The sequence below is a fragment of the Canis lupus genome, chromosome 21 (assembly GCF_048164855.1).
Source record: "Canis lupus baileyi chromosome 21, mCanLup2.hap1, whole genome shotgun sequence".
Taxonomy (NCBI): domain Eukaryota; kingdom Metazoa; phylum Chordata; class Mammalia; order Carnivora; family Canidae; genus Canis; species Canis lupus.
This window is the reverse complement of record NC_132858.1, coordinates 1,900,028-1,919,128: the sequence shown is the minus strand read 5'-3', so window position 1 is coordinate 1,919,128 and position 19,101 is coordinate 1,900,028. Positions and strand designations below refer to the sequence as shown.

General features: G+C 50.9%; 3 protein-coding genes across 29 annotated transcripts; 2 read left to right on the top strand and 1 right to left on the bottom strand.

The window, feature by feature from the left end:
* Positions 1-1,991: 1,991 nt before the first annotated feature.
* BSCL2 (BSCL2 lipid droplet biogenesis associated, seipin) lies at positions 1,992-15,223 on the top strand. 27 transcript variants are annotated; one of them, XM_072789500.1, is made up of 12 exons: positions 1,992-2,581; positions 4,739-4,952; positions 6,168-6,484; positions 8,237-8,318; positions 12,354-12,519; positions 13,501-13,635; positions 13,817-13,914; positions 14,040-14,181; positions 14,335-14,401; positions 14,572-14,652; positions 14,745-14,825; positions 14,983-15,223. In XM_072789500.1, the coding sequence occupies exons 1-12, from the start codon at positions 2,305-2,307 to the stop codon at positions 15,123-15,125; spliced, it is 1,803 nt and encodes a 600-aa protein (XP_072645601.1). In that variant the 5' UTR covers positions 1,992-2,304; the 3' UTR covers positions 15,126-15,223. The 27 variants fall into 27 exon arrangements, 25 of the variants coding, with proteins under 25 accessions (XP_072645601.1, XP_072645603.1, XP_072645600.1 ...); XM_072789502.1 differs by having other exon boundaries at positions 14,745-14,839; XM_072789499.1 differs by having other exon boundaries at positions 14,566-14,652.
* GNG3 (G protein subunit gamma 3) lies at positions 2,866-4,553 on the bottom strand. The gene is made up of 3 exons (XM_072789539.1): positions 4,130-4,553; positions 3,630-3,729; positions 2,866-3,363 (listed from the first exon to the last, which is right to left on the bottom strand). Exons 2-3 carry the CDS (start codon positions 3,726-3,728, stop codon positions 3,235-3,237), a joined length of 228 nt encoding a protein of 75 aa, XP_072645640.1. The 5' UTR covers position 3,729; positions 4,130-4,553; the 3' UTR covers positions 2,866-3,234.
* Positions 15,224-15,377: 154 nt separating the features above from the next.
* Positions 15,378-18,074, top strand: LRRN4CL (LRRN4 C-terminal like). The gene is made up of 2 exons (XM_072789533.1): positions 15,378-16,045; positions 16,591-18,074. Exon 2 carries the CDS (start codon positions 16,597-16,599, stop codon positions 17,308-17,310), a length of 714 nt encoding a protein of 237 aa, XP_072645634.1. The 5' UTR covers positions 15,378-16,045; positions 16,591-16,596; the 3' UTR covers positions 17,311-18,074.
* Positions 18,075-19,101: the final 1,027 nt, after the last annotated feature.

Genomic DNA, 19,101 nt, shown 5'->3' with positions numbered 1-19,101 from the left:
CGCTAAACCGCTGAGCCACTCGGGCTGCCCAGTATTTAGCTTTAAAGCTAAATGTAAGGTTCCATTTGGGAGCCAAATAAGTTTATTAATGAGTCACTGCCATTTAGAAGGAAAAGCCTTACTTATTCCATGGAAGATGTTTGATGGGGGTTATTTCATAGTAAATTTGGAGAACGAAAAGGTAATTTGAATTAACAAAAGCACTATTGCATTGCTAGCACTGAACTGATCCTCCTAACTAATTTCAAAGAGTAGTGATATAACAGATACAGATCCTGCTCTAACTCCTCTCTATGGGACACCGATTCTGATCCCAGGGGCTTACAGCTTTGTATACCTGAAGACCATATCCTTGATTTCAGAGTTTGCCCCATTCTCTAGGATATTTAAAGTTACTCAGTGTTAGAGTTCATTAATTTTTTTTTTTTTAAGATTTTATTTATTCATGAGAGAGAGAGAGGAGGCAGAGACACAGGCAGAGGGAGAAGCAGGCTCCATGAAGAGAGCCCGACGTGGGACCCGATCCCAGGTCTCCAGGATCATGCCCTGGGTTGAAGGCAGCTCCAAACAGCTGAGCCACACCCGGGCTGCGCTCACTAATCATTTTTAATGGTTATTTATAGTTAATGCCTGGTCTCTGGTAACCTCTTAAACCCCCTTTTCCCCCAACGAGGGCTGTAGCCATTTACCTCCAATATGATGAATATGAAAATTGTGCAGAAAAATTGAACAGAGGTTTAAAAAACAACTACTATCAAGATTACATTTATTGAGCACTTCTGGCTTTTTACCAAGTCTAAGCTGATGTGGAAATTTTCACTTACTCTCTTGAATTTGCCCAACACTGTGATGCAGTAGAAAAAGAGAGGTCCTTAGGGTCTGCTCTGCATTGCTTGCTATTTAAGCCTATGTAGATAGTCATTCATTAAATATCTGAGTGCCAGCTATGTGCCAGAAACTTTCAGGATGCAGAGATTAAAACAGACTTGATCCTTGGAGGGCCTGGGTGGCTCAGTCAGTGGAGCTACTGACTCTGGATTTGGGTTCAGGTCCTAATCTCCCAATGAAATGGAGCCCTCCCTGACCCCATCCCCCCCACCTCTTCCCCTCCCCTGCACCCAGCTGGGAGTGTGCTTGGGATTCTTTCCCTCCCTCTGCTCCCCGCCCCCCCCGAATAAATAAACCAAACTTTAAAAGAATAAAACAGAACAGACTTGAACCTTTCAAGACTTTTCATAAAACACCAAGAAGGAATTGATGGGGACTCCTGAACAGAATGGAGGTAGGGCCCCACTTGAGGAGGGCAACCAGATTACTTTTCCCTACTTCTTCATCTCCAGGATGAGGTAATTAATTAGATGATCTCCAGGACCTGTTAGGGTTCAGAACTCCATCAACAGCTGCAAAGCTGCTGTTCCTGAAAGTGCCGCAATTTCATTGGGTGCCCCTGGGCCTGTGGAGTGAGTGTAAATTTAATTCCTGGTAGGATGCCCTTTATTGCTCTGGTTTCCTCTCTGCATTCCTCTCCCCTTGCCGTCTTCCTGTGCGAAGATGTGGGGAAGCTGGGGCGATGGCGATCCCTAATACAGGCCACCCTCCTATTACTGCAGGGTGGCACAAGACAGGAGCCAGCCTAGGCTTCTCCTGGAAAAGATGGATCCCTGAATTTGGGAGATGTTGCGAATGCATGAGGAGCAGACACCCTGGGGCTGTTACCTTCCCTGCCTTGGCCCTGGTCCCACCTCCTTATGTTCACCCTTGGAAGGAAAAGACTTCTAGAAAAGCATCCCGGGCTTCTAAACCTCGCCAAGTTTGGGTCTGGGAGGCGCTCGTGAGACATTAAGCCCTGATTCTGGCTGGTGGCCAGACGGCAAGCTGGGACCACGACGAAGGCTGGTCGGCACACTGGGGGCGGGAACGTTGCTTCTGGCGGATGTGACAGAATAGGCCTGAGGGAGAAGGAGCACGGCAAGCCCTACAAGGAAACCCAAACTGAAACAACTTCGGGCTTACCCAGCTCCTAGGGAGATCAGGAATAGACAAGGAATGGCGCCGGGCACTGGCCGCACACTTGGGTTTACACCTCTAAGCTTGGCAAGCTCCAGAACCTAGATTTCCTCGCAAGATACCCGCGACCAGCGCCTGCTACGGGGTGCTTGCCAGGGTCCCCTTGTCCCGTGAGCTTTGCTCATGGCCACCCGTGTGCCTTCACCTGGATCCGGGGGGACGTCGGCTTCCAGACTCTGGGCCGCATAGGAATGGGCATCAAGTTGGCGAGGGCAGGGGCAGCCATTTTGAGACCAGATGAGCACAGATGGGACCGCACTGACTCTGGCTGCCTGGGGCCGCCATTTTACGTATGGGGCTAGCTGGGACGCCCTGTACGGTGAAACCCAGGGACGCGCGGCTGCCATATTGGCGCGCGTCCTATGGCGGCGGCCATCTTGGAAAGGGGCACGCTGTGGGCGCTGCCATCTTAGAAGTAAAACCGGCCCCTTCGCAGGAACCAGAGCCGAGCTCCTCCCCTGGGTTCCTGAGTTCCTGCGGTCTGCGACTGCCCTCCCTAAATCCATCCTGTTCGGTCTGTTTTCATTTTCACTTGTGTTCAGTGCTCTCGCGCGCGCGTGTGCGTGTGTGTGTGTGACTGCTCTCCGCAGCTTCTGGGTGTCGTGACTTAATTCTCCCACTTGAGGCTCTCTCGCGCCCGCCGTCTCCCCAGTCCCGGCGATCTCCCATCCTAGGCGATGTCTAGCCTGGTTTGACCGCCCTTTTCCCGGGGAATGGCAAATCTTTCACCTGCCGCACACATTCCCAGATCCACAGACTGATGATCCTCTCCCCAAGAAGGCTACCACAGGAGCTGTCTTCTGAGACTCTGGATACCTTTATTCTTCAAATGGCTTTACCCTTCTCATAGCTCCAGGTGAGACTGGGAGCCAGCACCCGGCCCGTGCCTCTCTCCATTGTCTGAGCGGGTCACAGAGAAGCCTGCAGGCAGGACGCTGGCAGAGTCTGGCGGCCCTTCTGGGGATAGAACTAAGGGGTCCCTGGGTCAGGGGGTTCTCGGGGTCGACAGATCGGTGATGGAGAGCCTTGTGCTTCGGACAACCTCACAGGGTCGGACAGGGCTAGGGGTGGGATGCGGGGACCCTCAGGGACTCACGACAGTTACTAACCTAAGGGAGGGCCCAGGAGAGGGACAGGTGAGGAGCTTGTGTGGAGGGACAGGGCAACTCAGAGGAGGGCACAGAAGAACTTCTTCTCCCGGAAGGGGTTCTCCGAAGTGGGCACCGGGGTGATGAGGGGATCCTCGCAGGCGTGGGCATCACAGTAAGTCATCAAGTCGGCTGCTGCCTTGGACACCTGGGGCACAGCCAGGAGGGGAGTTGTTAGCCAGATCCCCTGAGAGGGCCTGCAGCCTGCCTCCCCAAATGGGTTATCTTTTTGCCATCTCTAGGGCTTCTTAGGACAGTATTCTCTTCCCTCATCCCCCTCAGAGGGACTGTCCCACAGAGCCAGAGACTCCTCCCCTGATCGCAGGGACTCAAGGAAAGAAATCGTCTCTTAACCTGAGATTTGGGGACCTAGAGCACAACTGGGCCAACTGAGGGGACCCAGGATCCGCCCACCTTTATCCGGCACAAGCTGGCTTCAATCTTAAGCTGTTCCACCATCTTGCGGGCTTGCCCAATACTCATAGTGCTGTTCACGGGGGTCTCCCCTTTCATCCTAGAGAAAAGAAAGGAATAGCTCAGAGTATGATGTGGGAGGTGAGGAGCTGCATAATCTCATCTGAAGACCCCCCTCCATGTTCATTTTTCATCAGTCTTTACAAGGCTGCCCCAATATTTTGTTCCTCTTATCTTCATCTTCCAGTGGCCTTTCCCATCCCTGTCTTCCTGGGCTAAGGAAATGGAGAGAGTGGGATGAAATGCCCTCCATACTCACACACGGCCTGGGCCCACAGATCATTAGACATAATGATTTAAGGCTTTTCAGCCTTTCCAGCCTTGTGTGTTCCCAGCCCTGAAAGCCTCAACCAGAAAGAGCCCCACCCTGATGAGGACACATGACCCCCACCTGCCTCCTTGAGACCCAGGGGGAGAAAAACAGGATACTCCCTACTCACCTGCAGGCACCGGCAGTGGTAGCCCTGGGGAGTAGTCAGTGGGGTGCACAAAGCCTGCCCCGAGATGGGTGGGTGCCCCACCTGCAGGGAGTTGCAGTTGAAAGTATTTGCTGCTGCAGCAGAAGGAGCTAATACAGAGAAGTCCACTGGGGAGGTCAGGTCAGAGTTCTGTTGAGGGCTGGGCCCAGTTCCTGCAGCTCAAGCACTGCCCAGACGCTGGTACCTGAAGGATGAAGGATGCTAGAAGAAGCTGCTCAGATCCTGGAACATACCAACTGCCTGGCCAGTGGGGGAGCCTGGCTGCTGACTGCGGCCCCTGCACACACCCCCTACTGTGAACTGTCTCACTAGCTGCCCTTCCCCCATTGCAGGCATTCTGAGTCTGGGCTAGGAAGGAGCTGAAGGAGCTGGAAGTAGTTGAAGGCCAGGCTGACTCCCCCCTTAAATGGGGTGGTCTGGACCTGTGACATCGCCTGCAGTGGAGTCTGTACTGGCTGCGGGGGACTCTGCTCATTTGAAAATCTGACATCAGCTGGGCAGTCGCCCCCCTTTTCCCTCCTCCCTCCTCTGACATAGCATGTAGTACCTGAATCTTCTTTTCTTTTCCAGGGACCCTCCATTCTCTGTATCTAGGAAAATGTGATGAGTTACAGGTATCAGCTTCTAGATCACCAAGCACTTCGTGTTCTAGCCACAAGTGGCTCGAGTGGAAGATCAAGGGGCAACAAGGTGCATCAGGAAGATGCCTAAAGAACAAGGAGGAGGAGAAGCTGGGGGAAAAGAGCCGTGCAGATACCAGATCAAAGAATCGGACAAAGAAGAGGTAGGGGGCACTGTGGTTTCGGGGAAAGTCACTGGGCGTTGAAACAGATGGGCTTCCTTGGGTGGGTTTTGGAGGGTGGGTATCGGTTTGAGAGATTACCCCCCAGGCATGCAGCGTTGTGCTTGGTGCTGTTGAAATGCAAAGATGTACATAATGTTAACCTGACGCTCTGAGGGCTCTTGTATGGCATGAAGAGTCATATACACAATAGAAGGTACCCTCTGCCAAGGTCTAGTGTCCATAACGCGCTGCGGGGATTCTGAGGGAGAGTCCAGTTAGGGTCAGAGGTGGTGGATCACATCCTAAGCGCTGGAGACAAAACACGGAGCTGAAATGCTGTCACTCTTGTGATAGGGGCCCTGCCTTGGACGCCTACAGGTCCCAGGGGCTGTGGGCGATAAAAATCAGCGCCAGCTGGATACCCGCCCCCTTCCCCTTGGCGGGTGAAGGTGTGGGCCGAGGGCGGGGATTGCGGCCTCGAGGGCGCGCCCAGGGGGATGCTGCTGACTCACAGCACACCCTGGGTCACGTCTTGGCCTCGCCTGTCCCCTGGGGTCTGCGAACCGGGCCGCGGGGAGAGACCGCACGCGCCTGGCGGAGGAGGGAAGCCCGCGGCCCGACAGGCCCCGCCCCGGGAGTGGCCCCGCCCCCCGCCCCGCGCCCCCGGGGCGGCCGGCGGAAGGGGCGGGGCTTCACGGGAGGCGGAAGTGCCTTTGCCGTTGCTCCCGCTGCCTGCGTACTGGTGAGTGCGGATGGGCGGCGGCCGGCGAGCGGCCAGCGCTGTTGGCGCGGCCGGTGGGGGCTCTGGGCGGCGAGGAGATCACTCGGGAGGGGTGTCTCTGAGTGCGGCCGCACGACCCCAGGCAAGTCCCGCGTGCCCTCGGGGCACCACCTCGCGGTGCGGACTCGGCGGCCTCCTAAGGTGCTCATCCCCCGAGTGGGATGCTTTGCTGCGAGATCAAGGTGGCCTGTCCCAGAATCACGTGTCCAACAGACAAGTTCAGCCGACTTTGGCACTGGGAACTAAGACAGAGGGAAGGGAAAGGGAAGTGATGTTTGCTGGAGGAACACAATCACCTGGGGAGAGGCCACCCGAAACAAAGACTGTTCTGTTATCTCTGGTTCCTCAAACCCAGTCCAGTAGGCTTGTCCTCTCTGTCCCCACCTCCCCTAGGAGAAAAGCCCATTTCCCCCCCCTTCTCTGTCTTTTTCCAGGAACCGCCAGCTGCTTCACCCCATGGCCAGGCGTGGCGTCCAGGCGGCAGAGCAGCTAGGAACTCAAGGCCTGAACCTGGGGCCAGACACTCTGCACTCCCTGCCATGGTCAATGACCCACCAGTACCTGCCTTACTGTGGGCCCAGGAGGTGGGCCACATCTTGGCAGGTCGTGCCCGCAAGCTGCTGCTACAGTTTGGGGTGCTCTTCTGTACCATCCTCCTCCTGCTCTGGGTGTCTGTCTTCCTCTATGGCTCCTTCTACTATTCCTACATGCCTACAGTCAGCCACCTCAGCCCCGTGCATTTCTACTACAGGTGAGAGGGGTCTTCTACCAATGTCGAGGAATTCTTTGAGAGAATTGCTGTTAGGGCCCTTAGAGCTTATTCAGTCCAACCCCCTAGATTACAGAGGAGAAAACTTGAGCCCAGTGTGTTTATAGGGCTTCTTACTTTTCACCGCCCAAGGCCAAGGAAGCTCTGGGTTGGTGGGGCTCTAAGATCCTAGTTCTGCCTCTGGTTACTGAAATCTGTTAAAGGAGAAGGAGAAGAAAATCCCCCTTTTAAACTGTCACTATGAGGATCAGTTCTGTTTGGGTTGGGTCATACCTCTCAGGGCCACTGTAGACGTTTAAACCGAACAGATCCCTTGGGTTGTCTCAGAACTAACCTGGCCTTCAGTAGAGAAGGTATTAGGAAAGCAGCAAGTTGCCTTGTACACTTTCTCCCATTCCTGATAATCCTGTACAGTAGAGATTATGGAAACACAAAGTGACAGTACATAAAGTCCCAGAGTCCTGCATTTTACCTGGGGCTTCAGTTCCTTCTGATTTTACAGACCTTGTCAAATTCTCTCCCCTTGTCTTAACAGTGACAGTAGGACCAATCGAGAGATGCTGATGGGGATATTGTTATCAGTGGTCCAAAGTCATTTATTTTTTCCCCCGTCTTGAGTCCCTGATCAGAGCTGCTTAAACATTTAGGAGGCACGATGTCATGAAAACTTTGACCCTTTTGTTATAAAAACGTGTATGCACGGGGGCACCTGTTTGGCTCAGTTGGTAGGGCATGTGACTCTGACTCTTGATCCCAGGGTCGTGAATTCAAGCTTCATGTTAAAAAAAAAATTATACAGATATATATATATTCACACACACACACAAATATATATGCATGCCCATGTGTAATTTTGCTTACAAGTTGAGGTTTGTGAGCCTCTTAAAAACCATCTGTGGATTCCTTGGGAGGAATTTTCTCAAACTAGGCACAAGACCAGAACTACTGAATCAGAATTTGGGGATAGGACCCAGGAATCTGCCTTTTTTCTTTCCTTTCCTTTCCTTTCCTTTCCTTTCCTTTCCTTTCCTTCCTCTTTCCTTCCTCTTTCTTCTTTCTTTCCTCTTTCTTTCTTTTCTTTCTTTCTTTTCTTTCTTTCTTCCTTTCTTTCCTTTCTTTCCTTTCTTTCCTTTCTTTCTTTCTTTTTTTCTTTTCTTTTCTTTTCTTTTCTTTTCTTTTCTTTTCTTTTCTTTTCTTTTCTCTTTTCTTTTTCTTTTTTTTTCCTGAGAGAGGGAGAGGGAGCTTGGAGCAGATTGGGGGGCAGAAGGAGGGAGAGAACCCCAATTTCTCTCCACACCCAGTGGGGAGCCCAGCACAGGGCTTGATCCAAGGACCCTGAGATCATAACCCGAGGTGAAGTCAAGAGTCAGACACTTAACTGAGCCGACCAGGTGCCCCCAGGAATCTACATTTCTACCAAGCTCCCCAAGTGAGTCTTTAGAAACACTTAAGTCTGAGACTATTCAACTGAGTATCCATCGAGTCCTGTGTAAGGAATTCTGCTCTAACGAGAGGAAATAAGCTGAAGTAGTAGGAAAGAGAATGAAAGAATCATTCAGGTGTCTTGGATCTCCTGGCTGCATTTCTTTTCCATCTCTCTCTGACAGAGAGAAGGGTACCTGTTCTGGAAGAAGGGATGGGGGACAAGAGGGAGCCCTAGGGGGCCAAGGAGGTGTACGGACAGGTAAGGCAGACTCTATAACTTAGTGGAGTATCATCCCCATTCTCATTTAGGACTGACTGTGATTCATCCACCTCCTTACTCTGCTCCTTCCCTGTTGCCAATGTCTCGCTGGCTAAGGGTGGACGTGATCGGGTGAGTATGGGAGCTACAGAGAGGTTTCATTAGAGCTTTGAAGACTTGAAATCATAGGGATTGAGAAAGACTTGGCGAGCAGGGATTGAGTAATAGAGACTAAGGAAAGCTTGCAAGGAAAGAGAGGTTAAACAAAAAGTCTGAACCATGTAGATTATTCTTTCCTGCTGCAAATGTTAGCAATACCCTTCTTAGATTATTTCCGACAGGCCATATCTGCTAGATGAGATGTGCTTTAGACCTCTGTGAACCTAAATTAAATAGTCAGCTATTTCATTGGACTAGGATGGAATCTACCCAAGAGTTTTGAAAGCCCGTATGTGAAATTATGAAACTCTTGACAAATATGTGTGACTTGACATTACAGAGGTTACTGTGCCAGGGGATGGACCGGATGGCAGTAGGACTTCAGCAAACCCGGAAACCCTGGGAAATGCAGAATGGGAGTGCATCTGTTTATAGTAGGCAAATTGGTGGAGGCTTTGAGAAGAGGGAGGATCCCTTCTTGCTTCAAAAGGACCATTGGAGCACCAACATCACTTTTGCTCACCAGAGTTTGTTGAGTTGTTAGCATAATTTGTAGTAATCAGCCATCAAACTAAATAAGAATTTTTCAATCATCCGGAAAGTGTTTTTTTTTTTAAATGGTCCACTGACACAGGGTAGACATAAATGATCACTCTGAAGGGAGGAGTGTAAGTTGTAGCATCTGGGATTGGTATTTAGACTGGCCTTGTTTGGCAGTACAAATAGCTTGCTATGTGTATTCTGTGACCTCTTTCAGTTGCTCAGCAGGTAGCCATACACTGTCAAGAAGACTTCTCAGGTCCAATGAGTAGGTCCCAAATGGACATAGTGATGTGAAGGTTGGATATTGTAAGGCAGAGATTTATCATTTCGCTTTCTTCTCTTTCTTTCTCTTTCTTTCTTTCTTTCTTTCTTTCTTTCTTTCTTTCTTTCTTTCTTTCTTTCTTTCTGTGGGGGAGCAGAGAGAGAGCAAGAATCTTTTTTTTTTTAGAGCGAGAATCTTAAGCAGGTTCCATGCCCAGCTCAGAATCCAACTTAAGGCTCGATCTCATGACCTGAACCAAAATGAGGAGTTGGGACACTCAACCGAATGAGCCACCCAGGCTCCCTGAGATTTATCATATATATATATATATATATATATATATATATATATATATATATATATATATATTAAAGATTTTATTTATTTATTCATAGAGACACAGAGAGAGAGAGAGAGGCAGAGACACAGGCAGAGGGAGAAGCAGGCTCCATGCAGGGAGCCTGACGCGGGACTGGATCCCGGGTCTCCAGGATCATGCCCTGGGCTGAAGGCAGGCGCTAAACCGCTGCGCCACCCGGGCTGCCCGAGATTTATCATTTTAGTCTGGCTACTCAGGAAAGGAATTTGGAGATTTATTACAGAATCTTCTATGAAGGGATCCCTGGGTGGCGCAGCGGTTTAGCACCTGCCTTTGGCCCAGGGCGCGATCCTGGAGACCCGGGATCAAATCCCACGTCGGGTTCCCAGTGCATGGAGCCTGCTTCTCCCTCTGCCTATGTCTCTGCCTCTCTCTGTCTCTCTGTGACTATCATAAATAAATAAAAATTAAAAAAAAAAGAATTTGATTTCTTTAAAAAAAGTCTATGAAGACATTGATTCAATAATGTACTTTTGTGGCTAAAAATAGTAATAAATAGACTATATTGAGAGGGAATTAGAAACAAAGCCACAGTATATATGCACCTGAAATGGTGCATACAGTTGTGTGGCTGCCTGTTGTGGAGATCCTTTTTTTTTTTTTAAAGATTGTATTTATTTATTCATGAGAGACACACACAGAGAGAGAGAGAGAGGCAGAGACACAGGCAGAGGGAGAAGCAGGCTCCATGCAGGGAGCCCGAGTGGGATTCGATACCGGGTCTCCAGGATCAGGCCCTGGACTGAAAGTGGCGCTAAACCACTGAGCCACCTGGCTGCCCCTGTTGTGGAGATCCTAGTGGTGATTCAGGTAGCCTGCAATTGGGTGTGAGGCTGCTGGATAAGGAAGGAAGGGAAAGATGAATGGTGAGGGGAAATCCAATATCAGAGACTCCAATCAGGGTAGTCCCTGATAATTAAAGCAGGTTGATCCTTTTGTCCATTTACAGCGAATATAAAGGAAGGGATGAAGAAATAGAAAGCATAATGTGTCTATTTTCTGTGTAACACTTTGGTAGAAGTAGAAAATGTGGCCCTGCTTTCCAGGAGCTTACAGGTTTGATAGAAATCTATATACTGCATGAAGTAGCAAGGCATAAGGTGCAGATTCTGCATTTCAGAAGAATTTGTGGAGAATTTGATGCATCAGTGTGAGACTATGGGGATGGTGGGGCTCAAAATGGACCGACCCTGTAAGGAAGGGTGAATATTGTGGGGATGTGGGAACAGAAGGAGAATGCCCATCAGATGTGAACAAAGGCTTGGAGTCATTCACAAGATTCTGATATTTGATTTGGTGGCTCCCATTGGAGATGTTGGTTTAGACAGAATTACTAGTTTAAAAACATAATTAAACAGCTTTATTGAGATAAAACTCACGTACCGTACAATTCACCCATTTAACATGTATAGTTCAGGGACGCCTGGTTGCGTGTCTGCCGTCCGCTTGGGGCGTGGTCCGAGTATCCGGGATTGACTCCCTGAGGGAGTCTGCTTCTCCCTCTGTTTCTCTTCCTCTCTCTCTGTCTCTCATGAATAAATAAAATCTTTTTAATTAATAAATAAGTGTATAGTTCAGTCATTTTTAGTGTACTCACAGAGTTAAGCAACCAGCACCCCAATTAATCGTAGAACATTTTCACCCCAAAAAAGAAACTCCTACCCATTAGCTAGCAGTCACTACCCATTTCGCTTCAACCCACCTAGAGAACTACCTATTAAAATGTTTCAGGGGTGCCTGGGTGACTCAGTTAAGCATTCGACTTTTGATTTCAGCCCCGGTCATGACCCTGAGAAGGGTTGTGTGAGATCGAGCACCAAAGATCTGAGTTGGGTGTGGAGCCTACTTAAGATCTCTCTCCCTCTTCTCCCCTTCCCCCTGCCTGTAAAAATGTTTCAGAGAATTCAGTGAAGCAGCTGGCTTCTTCTGGCCTCTTCCATGGGCTAGGAATCTCATGGAATCCATTTTTTCAACAGATAATTCATTTTGAAAAAAAAAAAAAAAAAGATAATTCATTTTGAAGATAAGAATCTGTACAAAGAAAGACTTTTACAGGGTTTTTCTACCTTTTACCCTAGTGATAGTGCTCAAAGCACCCTCAGCCATACCTGGATTTTCGAGGTGGTTCGCTATGGGCTTTTTAAAAAATCTATTATCTTTGTTTAAAAACAACATCTTTTAGAAAGCCAGCTTTTTAAAAAAAAAAATCCATTCTCTTTGTTTAAAAACAAAAGCTATACTCTTGCCTCTGAGGATGTCGTGCTACAGATAAAAATAATTGAATAAAGAGATTAGAAGAATATTGTAATGGTCAGGAAAAACCGGAGTGTGTCTGGTGGCAAATCTGTAACCTTTCAAGGTTAATGCCAGTGAAGAAGCCTCCCCACTAGGAGCCGCAGGGTTCTACCAACAGACAAGAGGTAAGGAACCCAGAGCGACAGAAAGCTGAACTGGAGTGACCTGACTGTGAGGGGTGGTTTGGGAGTTGGTGTACACTTCTGGCACTTGGTTAATTAATAATGTAAGCGAAGGCAGGCTGGGCCCAGGGGGATGGCCTCACGGGGACAGAGGCCTGAGTCACAGATGGCCCAGTTGGCAACATGACGGTTCACTTTTGGAAAAAGAGATGTGACACAGCCTTTCTCTGATTCAGCCAAGTCACGGGTGGTGATCTCAGAAGTGGGAGGGCGGCCACCAGGGGGCAGCACCTTCCCGGGAATGAGAGACCCCGCCGCCCCCTGTGCTGGCCTGGGGGTGTGTGGCAGCGTTTGGAGGTGGGAGGAGGTGGAATTTTTTTTTTTTTTTTTATGTATTTTTTGAAAAGAGATGGGGGCTACCTTGGGCAGGTGCTGATGTATGGACAGCCGTACCGCGTTACCTTAGAGCTTGAGCTGCCAGAGTCCCCTGTGAATCAAGATTTGGGCATGTTCTTAGTCACCATTTCATGCTACACCAGAGGCGGCCGCATCATCTCCACTTCTTCACGCTCTGTAAGTGTTCAGGACCTGTCTGGGAGGGCACGGGGGTGACAACAGATGTCAGAACATCTGGGTAGGGCTTTAGGTCTGAGGTCACAGATTCATCAGGATAGGAAAGAGGGGGGTGATGCCTGGGTGGCTCAGTGGTTTGGCCCGTCTTCAGCCCAGGGCGGAATCCTGGAGACCTGGGATCGAGTTCCACATCAGACTCCTTGCGTGGAGCCTGCTTCTCTCTCTCCCTCTCTCTCTCTCTCTCATGAATAAATAAATAAAATCTTAAAAAAAAAAAAAAAGATAGGGAAGATGAGTCAGTTCACCAAGCCAGACCGACACTCCAGATACCTGATAGCTGCCTGTCCAGCTTCAGGGTAAAGTCTGAAGAGTGGAGCCAAAATGGGCTTCATTAGACCCCAGAGATCTGCACTGGAATCCTCCTCACTCAGAAACACACAAGCTGAGAGACAGCTTCTTTCACCCCTTGGTTACACAGCATTACCAACTGAGTGTGATAGTAGTAGTCCTGTAGCAAGACTAGTTTGGATTCAATGAAAAAAGGTACAGTGCTCACTAGCGTATAGCGGGTGTTCAATAAATATGAGACTCCATTCTTACATGAATTGTCAACAGAGCTACATTATGAAACAAATCCCTGAGTGTCTATATGGAGAAAAAAGTTTCAGGTGGTACACTGAAACTTAGAGACAATTTTGGATTGTAGAACTGCCTGGGGGAAAGATCAGAGACTGTGTGGGACTTCACCTATGCAGGTTTCAGGAAGAAGGGGATGAAGACGTGGGCGGGCGGGCATGTTACTCAGGTAGTTGGAATGACTGGGCCAAGGGTTGGGGAGTGTGGTAGGAAGTGAAAATGAGAGAGCATGGGGCCTGAGGAAGAAGCAGGCTTCACAGACTACTCAGGAGCGGTGGAAGGGTGGGTGGGGCTGTGGAAATTTGGGGGTACCTGTCCCCAGCCTCTCCTTCCTGGCCCTGGCAGGTGATGTTGCATTACCGCTCAGACCTGCTGCAGATGCTTGACACACTGGTCTTCTCCAGCCTCCTGCTGTTTGGATTTGCAGAGCAGAAGCAGCTCCTGGAGGTGGAGCTCTACTCGGAATATAGGGAGAACTCGGTAAGGGGGTGAAGGAAGACTAGATACCACTGTCCGCATGAGCCCAGAATTCTCCCTGTGGAGCCTTTGGGCTCGGTCAACAGGAACAGCAGTGGAGATGCTGGAAGTGGGCTTCAGATTGGGCTTGAAGAGTGACGGCAACAGGATCGTGGCCTGACACTCAGTGCCCTGCCCTCTGCAGTATGTGCCAACTACTGGAGCGATTATTGAGATCCACAGCAAGCGCATCCAGATGTACGGAGCCTACCTCCGCATCCATGCCCATTTCACCGGGCTTAGGTGAGGAACCACTGCAGCTCGTATGGGGGCTGTCCTTAAGTGAAACTAACTTGAATTTTCCTAGAAATGACTTCTGGGAAGTGAGAAGGCTAGTGCTCTCCGGTAACTGCCTCTTCCTGCCTCAGGTATCTGCTGTACAACTTCCCGATGACCTGCGCCTTCATAGGCGTCGCCAGCAACTTCACCTTCCTGAGTGTCATTGTGCTCTTCAGCTATATGCAGTGGGTGTGGGGGGGCATCTGGCCCCGACACCGCTTCTCCTTGCAGGTCACAAAGGACTTCCTTCTTCTCCCCTTCATCATCCTTCTTGGACTAAGGAGTGGGCTGGGGCATGATGGGGATGCTCCTCGGGTGTTAAAGGTCCAGATCACAGCGGGGGTGGGGGGGCATCCTCACTGCTCACTAGTATCCCCTTCGCAGGTAAACATCCGAAAAAGAGACAGTTCCCAGAAGCCAGTACAGCGAAGGATCTCAGCCCATCATCCAGGTAAACGTGATGGGAGGGGGCCTCCTGTGTTAGCCAGGATGAAGCTTTAGGCCCTCACAGCTGGGCTAAGGGTCAGAGGATAGGCAGACCGGAGGAGGTGAGCTTGGCACTGCTGCCTGCGTGCAGTTGCTTTAGCCCTACCCTGTCCTCTACCCACTTTGGAGGCACAGAGCCCCAAGGCCAGGAGGAGTCAACACAGCTGTCAGACATCACAGAGGACGGTGAGAGCCCTGAAGATCCCCCAGGGGCAGGTACAGTAACAGCTCACCCGCCTGCCCTCCCTGTCTTCAGTTGTCCCCTTTAGCCTCTTAGCCTGACCTCTGCATTCCCCCTGTGGCTGCAGAGGGTCAGCTCCCTGAGGAGGAGAAACCAGATCCGCAGCCCTTGAATGGAGAGGAGGAGCTGGAGCCAGAGGCCAGTGATGGTGAGGGGCGCTCGGTGAGGGGTGCTCGGCATGGGGGGTCTGGTGGAGTGGAGGTGGCATGTCGGTGGGGAGGAGGTTATATTGACCGAGGGGGTTGAAGAGCCCCTGGTTACTTAATGTCCCATTTGGGATTTTGTTTCTCCCTCCTCTGGCCCAGGTTCAGGCTCCTGGGAAGACGCAGCTTTGCTGACGGAGGCCAACCTGCCTGCTCCTACCCATGCCCTTGCCCCAGAAACTCTGGGCAGCTCTGAACCCTCTGTGGGCAGTCTTCGACAGCGCCCCACCTGCTCCAGTTCCTGAAGAGAACAGGACAGAGTCCTCACATTCCAGCCTTTTCTCACTTGACAACTCTTCCCCTGTCCTGTGGCTCCCCCAATAAACTATTTTCATGCCCACTGCTTCCCTGACTCCTTGAAATGGATTCAGGGCCTTGTGAAAACGCTGCATTGCCCTGGCACCTTCCCCGCCACCCAGCAGTGGAAGAGGTTGTCTTGCTGGAGGGCCGGCCGGTGGGGAAGGCCTCCAGACCTGGCCTGTTATACGGCTGTTTCCATTCAGAAGCCTAGGAAGTCAAAGGAGAGAAAACCTCTCTTGCCCACTGCCTCCACGTGACTGGAGAGGGGGATCGAGGAGGGCGGGTCTGGAGAGCTGGGCTGCATCATTCTGGCCTCTGTACCCCACCCTTTCTCTGTCCATTGGGAGGAAATGACTGCCCTGGATGTGGTATGATTTTTACCGAAACCACATTTTGGAGCCCAGGCCCCATGCTGTCACAGCTACTTTCCAACCCCCAACTGCAGCCAGGTGGCCCTCTCGCCCTGTTCCTCTCCTCACCCCCCCCCCCCGCCCGCCCCCCACACACACAGCTTCAGCCCTGTGATTCTCCGCTCCTGGCTGCTTTCCACATTCCGCCCACCTCTCCAAACCCAGGCATCCTGGCCTCCAGATGCAGCAGCTGCCTGTGGCTCCCCCCACCCCAGCCCCGTGACTCAGGCTCTCTGAAGGGACCAGCCGGCTTCTTGGCATTCACCGGGAAAGGGCGGGGGGGTGCAGGGCAGGGGGGCTGGGTGGTGACATCATCATGGAAGGGTATAAAAGCTTCAAGCCAAAACAATTGAAGACAAAACCTGCCCGTGTAGCCCGTGCTCCTGGGGACACCCTAGCCTTTCACCCACAGCCCTCTGGCCTGAGATCTGCACTGCTGGGAGACCTCCCCGCTGGTGAGGGGGCTACTGGGGGCCAGGGGAAGGGGATGGCAGGTGGGGGGCGGCAGGGACTGGAGCTCCTGTGGTAGATGGGGAACGGTCCAGGTCCGCAGGTTTTCCCCTTCTGTTCCATCTCTTCTTTCTCGTTTCTGTCTCCTTTTGGGTTTTTCCGTATGTCTCTGACTGATAATTGTTTTTACTGAGATCGGTCCTTTGAGTGGCAGCTGGGAATAATTCTACCTTTCTTCCTCAGGCTGAGTAAATCCTCTTTTTTTGCCCTCCAGCACTTTGTTTATTCATTAACTGTTTCTGGTACTTCACCCATTGCCAATCGCGCACCCATCTCTCAGGTCAGCCTGCATTTGTTTCACCCCAAACCAACCAACAAGTCCATAGCCCGTTGAGAAGTTGGTTGACAAATCAGCATGTCTGTGTCCTTTTCTTTGCTTTCCTGTCCTCTTCTTTGCCCCCAGCTGTGCTTCCCTGGTTTTGTTGGGGGCAGGGGGGCAGAGGGCATGGGGTCTGGGCGGTCTCGACTTCTCCAACTCCTTCCCTTCCAGACTCCAATGCTGGGCTCTCCCTGCCTTCTGTGGCTCCTGGCTGTCACCTTCTCCTTAGTGGCCAGATCACAGCTCTTGACCCCTCAAGACTTTAAGGAGGAGGAGGAAGATGAGACACTACGGCCGCCTCTGCCTGCTGTCCTCTGTGACTACGACAGTTGCCGCCACCTGCAGGTGCCATGCAAGGAGCTGCAGAGGGCCGCCCCCAGGGCCTGCCTGTGCCCTGGGCTCTCCAGCCCTGCCCAGCCTCCTTACCCTCCGCGCCTGGGAGAAGTGCACGTGGTGGCTGAGACGGGCAGCGCCGTGGTGCACTGGTGTGCCCCCTCCTCCCCGGTCCACCAGTACTGGCTGCTGCTTTGGGAAGGCAGTGGAGCTGCCCAGAAGGGGCCCCCCCTCAACTCTACAGCCCGCAGAGCAGAACTGAAGAGGCTGAAGCCTGGGGGCACTTATGTCGTTTGTGTGGTGGCTGCAAATGGAGCTGGAGAAAGCAGCGTGCCAGAGGCAGGTGGGGAGGGCCTTGATGGGGTGAGTGGCCCTACTTTCGGGCCCTGTGGCAGGCTGGCCGTGCCCCCCAGGTCCCTGACCCTGGTCCACACAGCTGTTGGGGTGGGCACAGTTCTGGTCCTGCTGACTTGCTCTGCTCTGGTTTGGCACTTCTGCTTGCGTGAGCGCTGGGGCTGCCCCCACCGCGCAGCCTCCCTACCAACAGCAGGGCTCTGAAGCAACCTGGGGGCCTCTTAGGCCTGGCTGAGTCTGGGCTTGGAGAGGAGAGGTCGGCCTGGACTCCTTGGGAGGAGGCGGTTGCCGCTGCTGCCCAGAACAGCCCAGAACAGCCCAGAACAGCCCAGAGGGCAGAGTAGAAGGCCAGGTGCCTGGGCCACAACTGAGTCTCAGTGCTTAGCCTGAGAGCTTGCTCAGGCCCCAAACTCTCCGTTCTGCTCCACACTGAGGGTTGGAAAGGAGCAGAGAAGCTTGCAACTTTTTACTTAAAGGACCAGATAGTAAACAACGTAGGTTTTGCATTTCCAGAGGACAAAATCAAAGGTGATTTGTAGGTACTTCTATAGCCATGTAATCATGTAAACACGTAAAAAACATTCTTAGCTCATCGGCCCTACAAATCAGGCCCTGGCTATATTAGGCCTGTTGGCTGTAGTTAGCTGATCCCAATCCCTGCCATATACCCTCCAAAGGGCCCTGTCACCTTGGTGGCTTTGGTGGGATTTTTGAGAACAAGCTGCTGCAGGATAGGAGTTTGGGCAAGACTACTTCCTCTTTTACCTTTTATTTAGATCTAGAGGATGTGCACACCTGAGTCCAAATCCACCTGTCTGAAGTGGAGATAAATTACATGGGTTGGAGAACCACAGACTGCCTAACTGCTTTCTGAGGCATTTCCCAGATCCAAGGATTTCCCCCACTTTCCCTAAATCTGTGTTTGTTGTATATCCACTGTACCAACATTAAAGGAAATATAAAAGGAAGATATTTTCATTTTTCATAATCCTTTTCATTTTCCTGTCCACACACCTATTTTTCAGAGAAGTGTATACTTTTGAATTTATAATTAAATTAACTGGATGGGGCAGCCCCGGTGGCTTAGTGGTTTAGCGCCGCCTTCAGCCCAGGGCGTGATCCTAGAGCCCTGGGATAGAGTCCCATGTTTGGCTCCCTGCATGGAACCTGCTTCTCCCTCTGCCTGTGTCTCTGCCCGCCCCCTCTCTCTCTAATAAAATCTTTAAAAAAATAAAATGGATGTAGGGGTGCCTGGGTGGCTCATTCAATTGAGTGTCAGACTCGGTTTCAGCTCAGGTCATAATTGCAGGGTCATGAGAGCGAGCCCCACTTTGGGCTCTGTGCTGGGTGTGAAGCCTGCTGGACAGTCTCTCTCCCTTTGCCCCTACCCCCCAAATAAATAAAGAAAACCTTTAAAAAATAAAAAATAAACCAACTGGATGTAGAAAAGCCTGAGTTGCTAGAGAGTATAATCCTCACTTTTGCTGGTCTTATAACTTTTTTTTTATGCATTGATTATTTATTCAGCAATAGTTAAAATTCAGATCCAAATAACTTTTTTAAAATAAAATTTTAGGGCAGCCCTGGTGGCGCAGCGGTTTAGTGCCGCCTGCAGCTCAGGGTGTGATCCTGGGGACCTGGGGTCGAGTCCCACATCAGGCTCCTTGCAGGGAGCCTGCTTCTCCCTCTGCCTGTGTCTCTGCCTGTGTCTCTCATGAAAAAATAAGATTTTATTTATTTATTTATTTATTTATTTATTTATTTTTATTTATTTATTTATTCATGAGAGACACACAGAGAGAGGCAGACACAGGCAGAGGGAGAAGCAGGCTCCCTGCAGGGAGCCTGACATGGGATTCAATCTTAGGACTCCAGGATCACGTCCTGAGTTGAAGTTGGAGCTAAACCGCTGAGCCACCTGGGCTGCCCCTGGTCTTATAACTTTTTTTTTTTTTTTTTTTGCTGTGGTTTATAACTTTTAATAACAGAATTGAC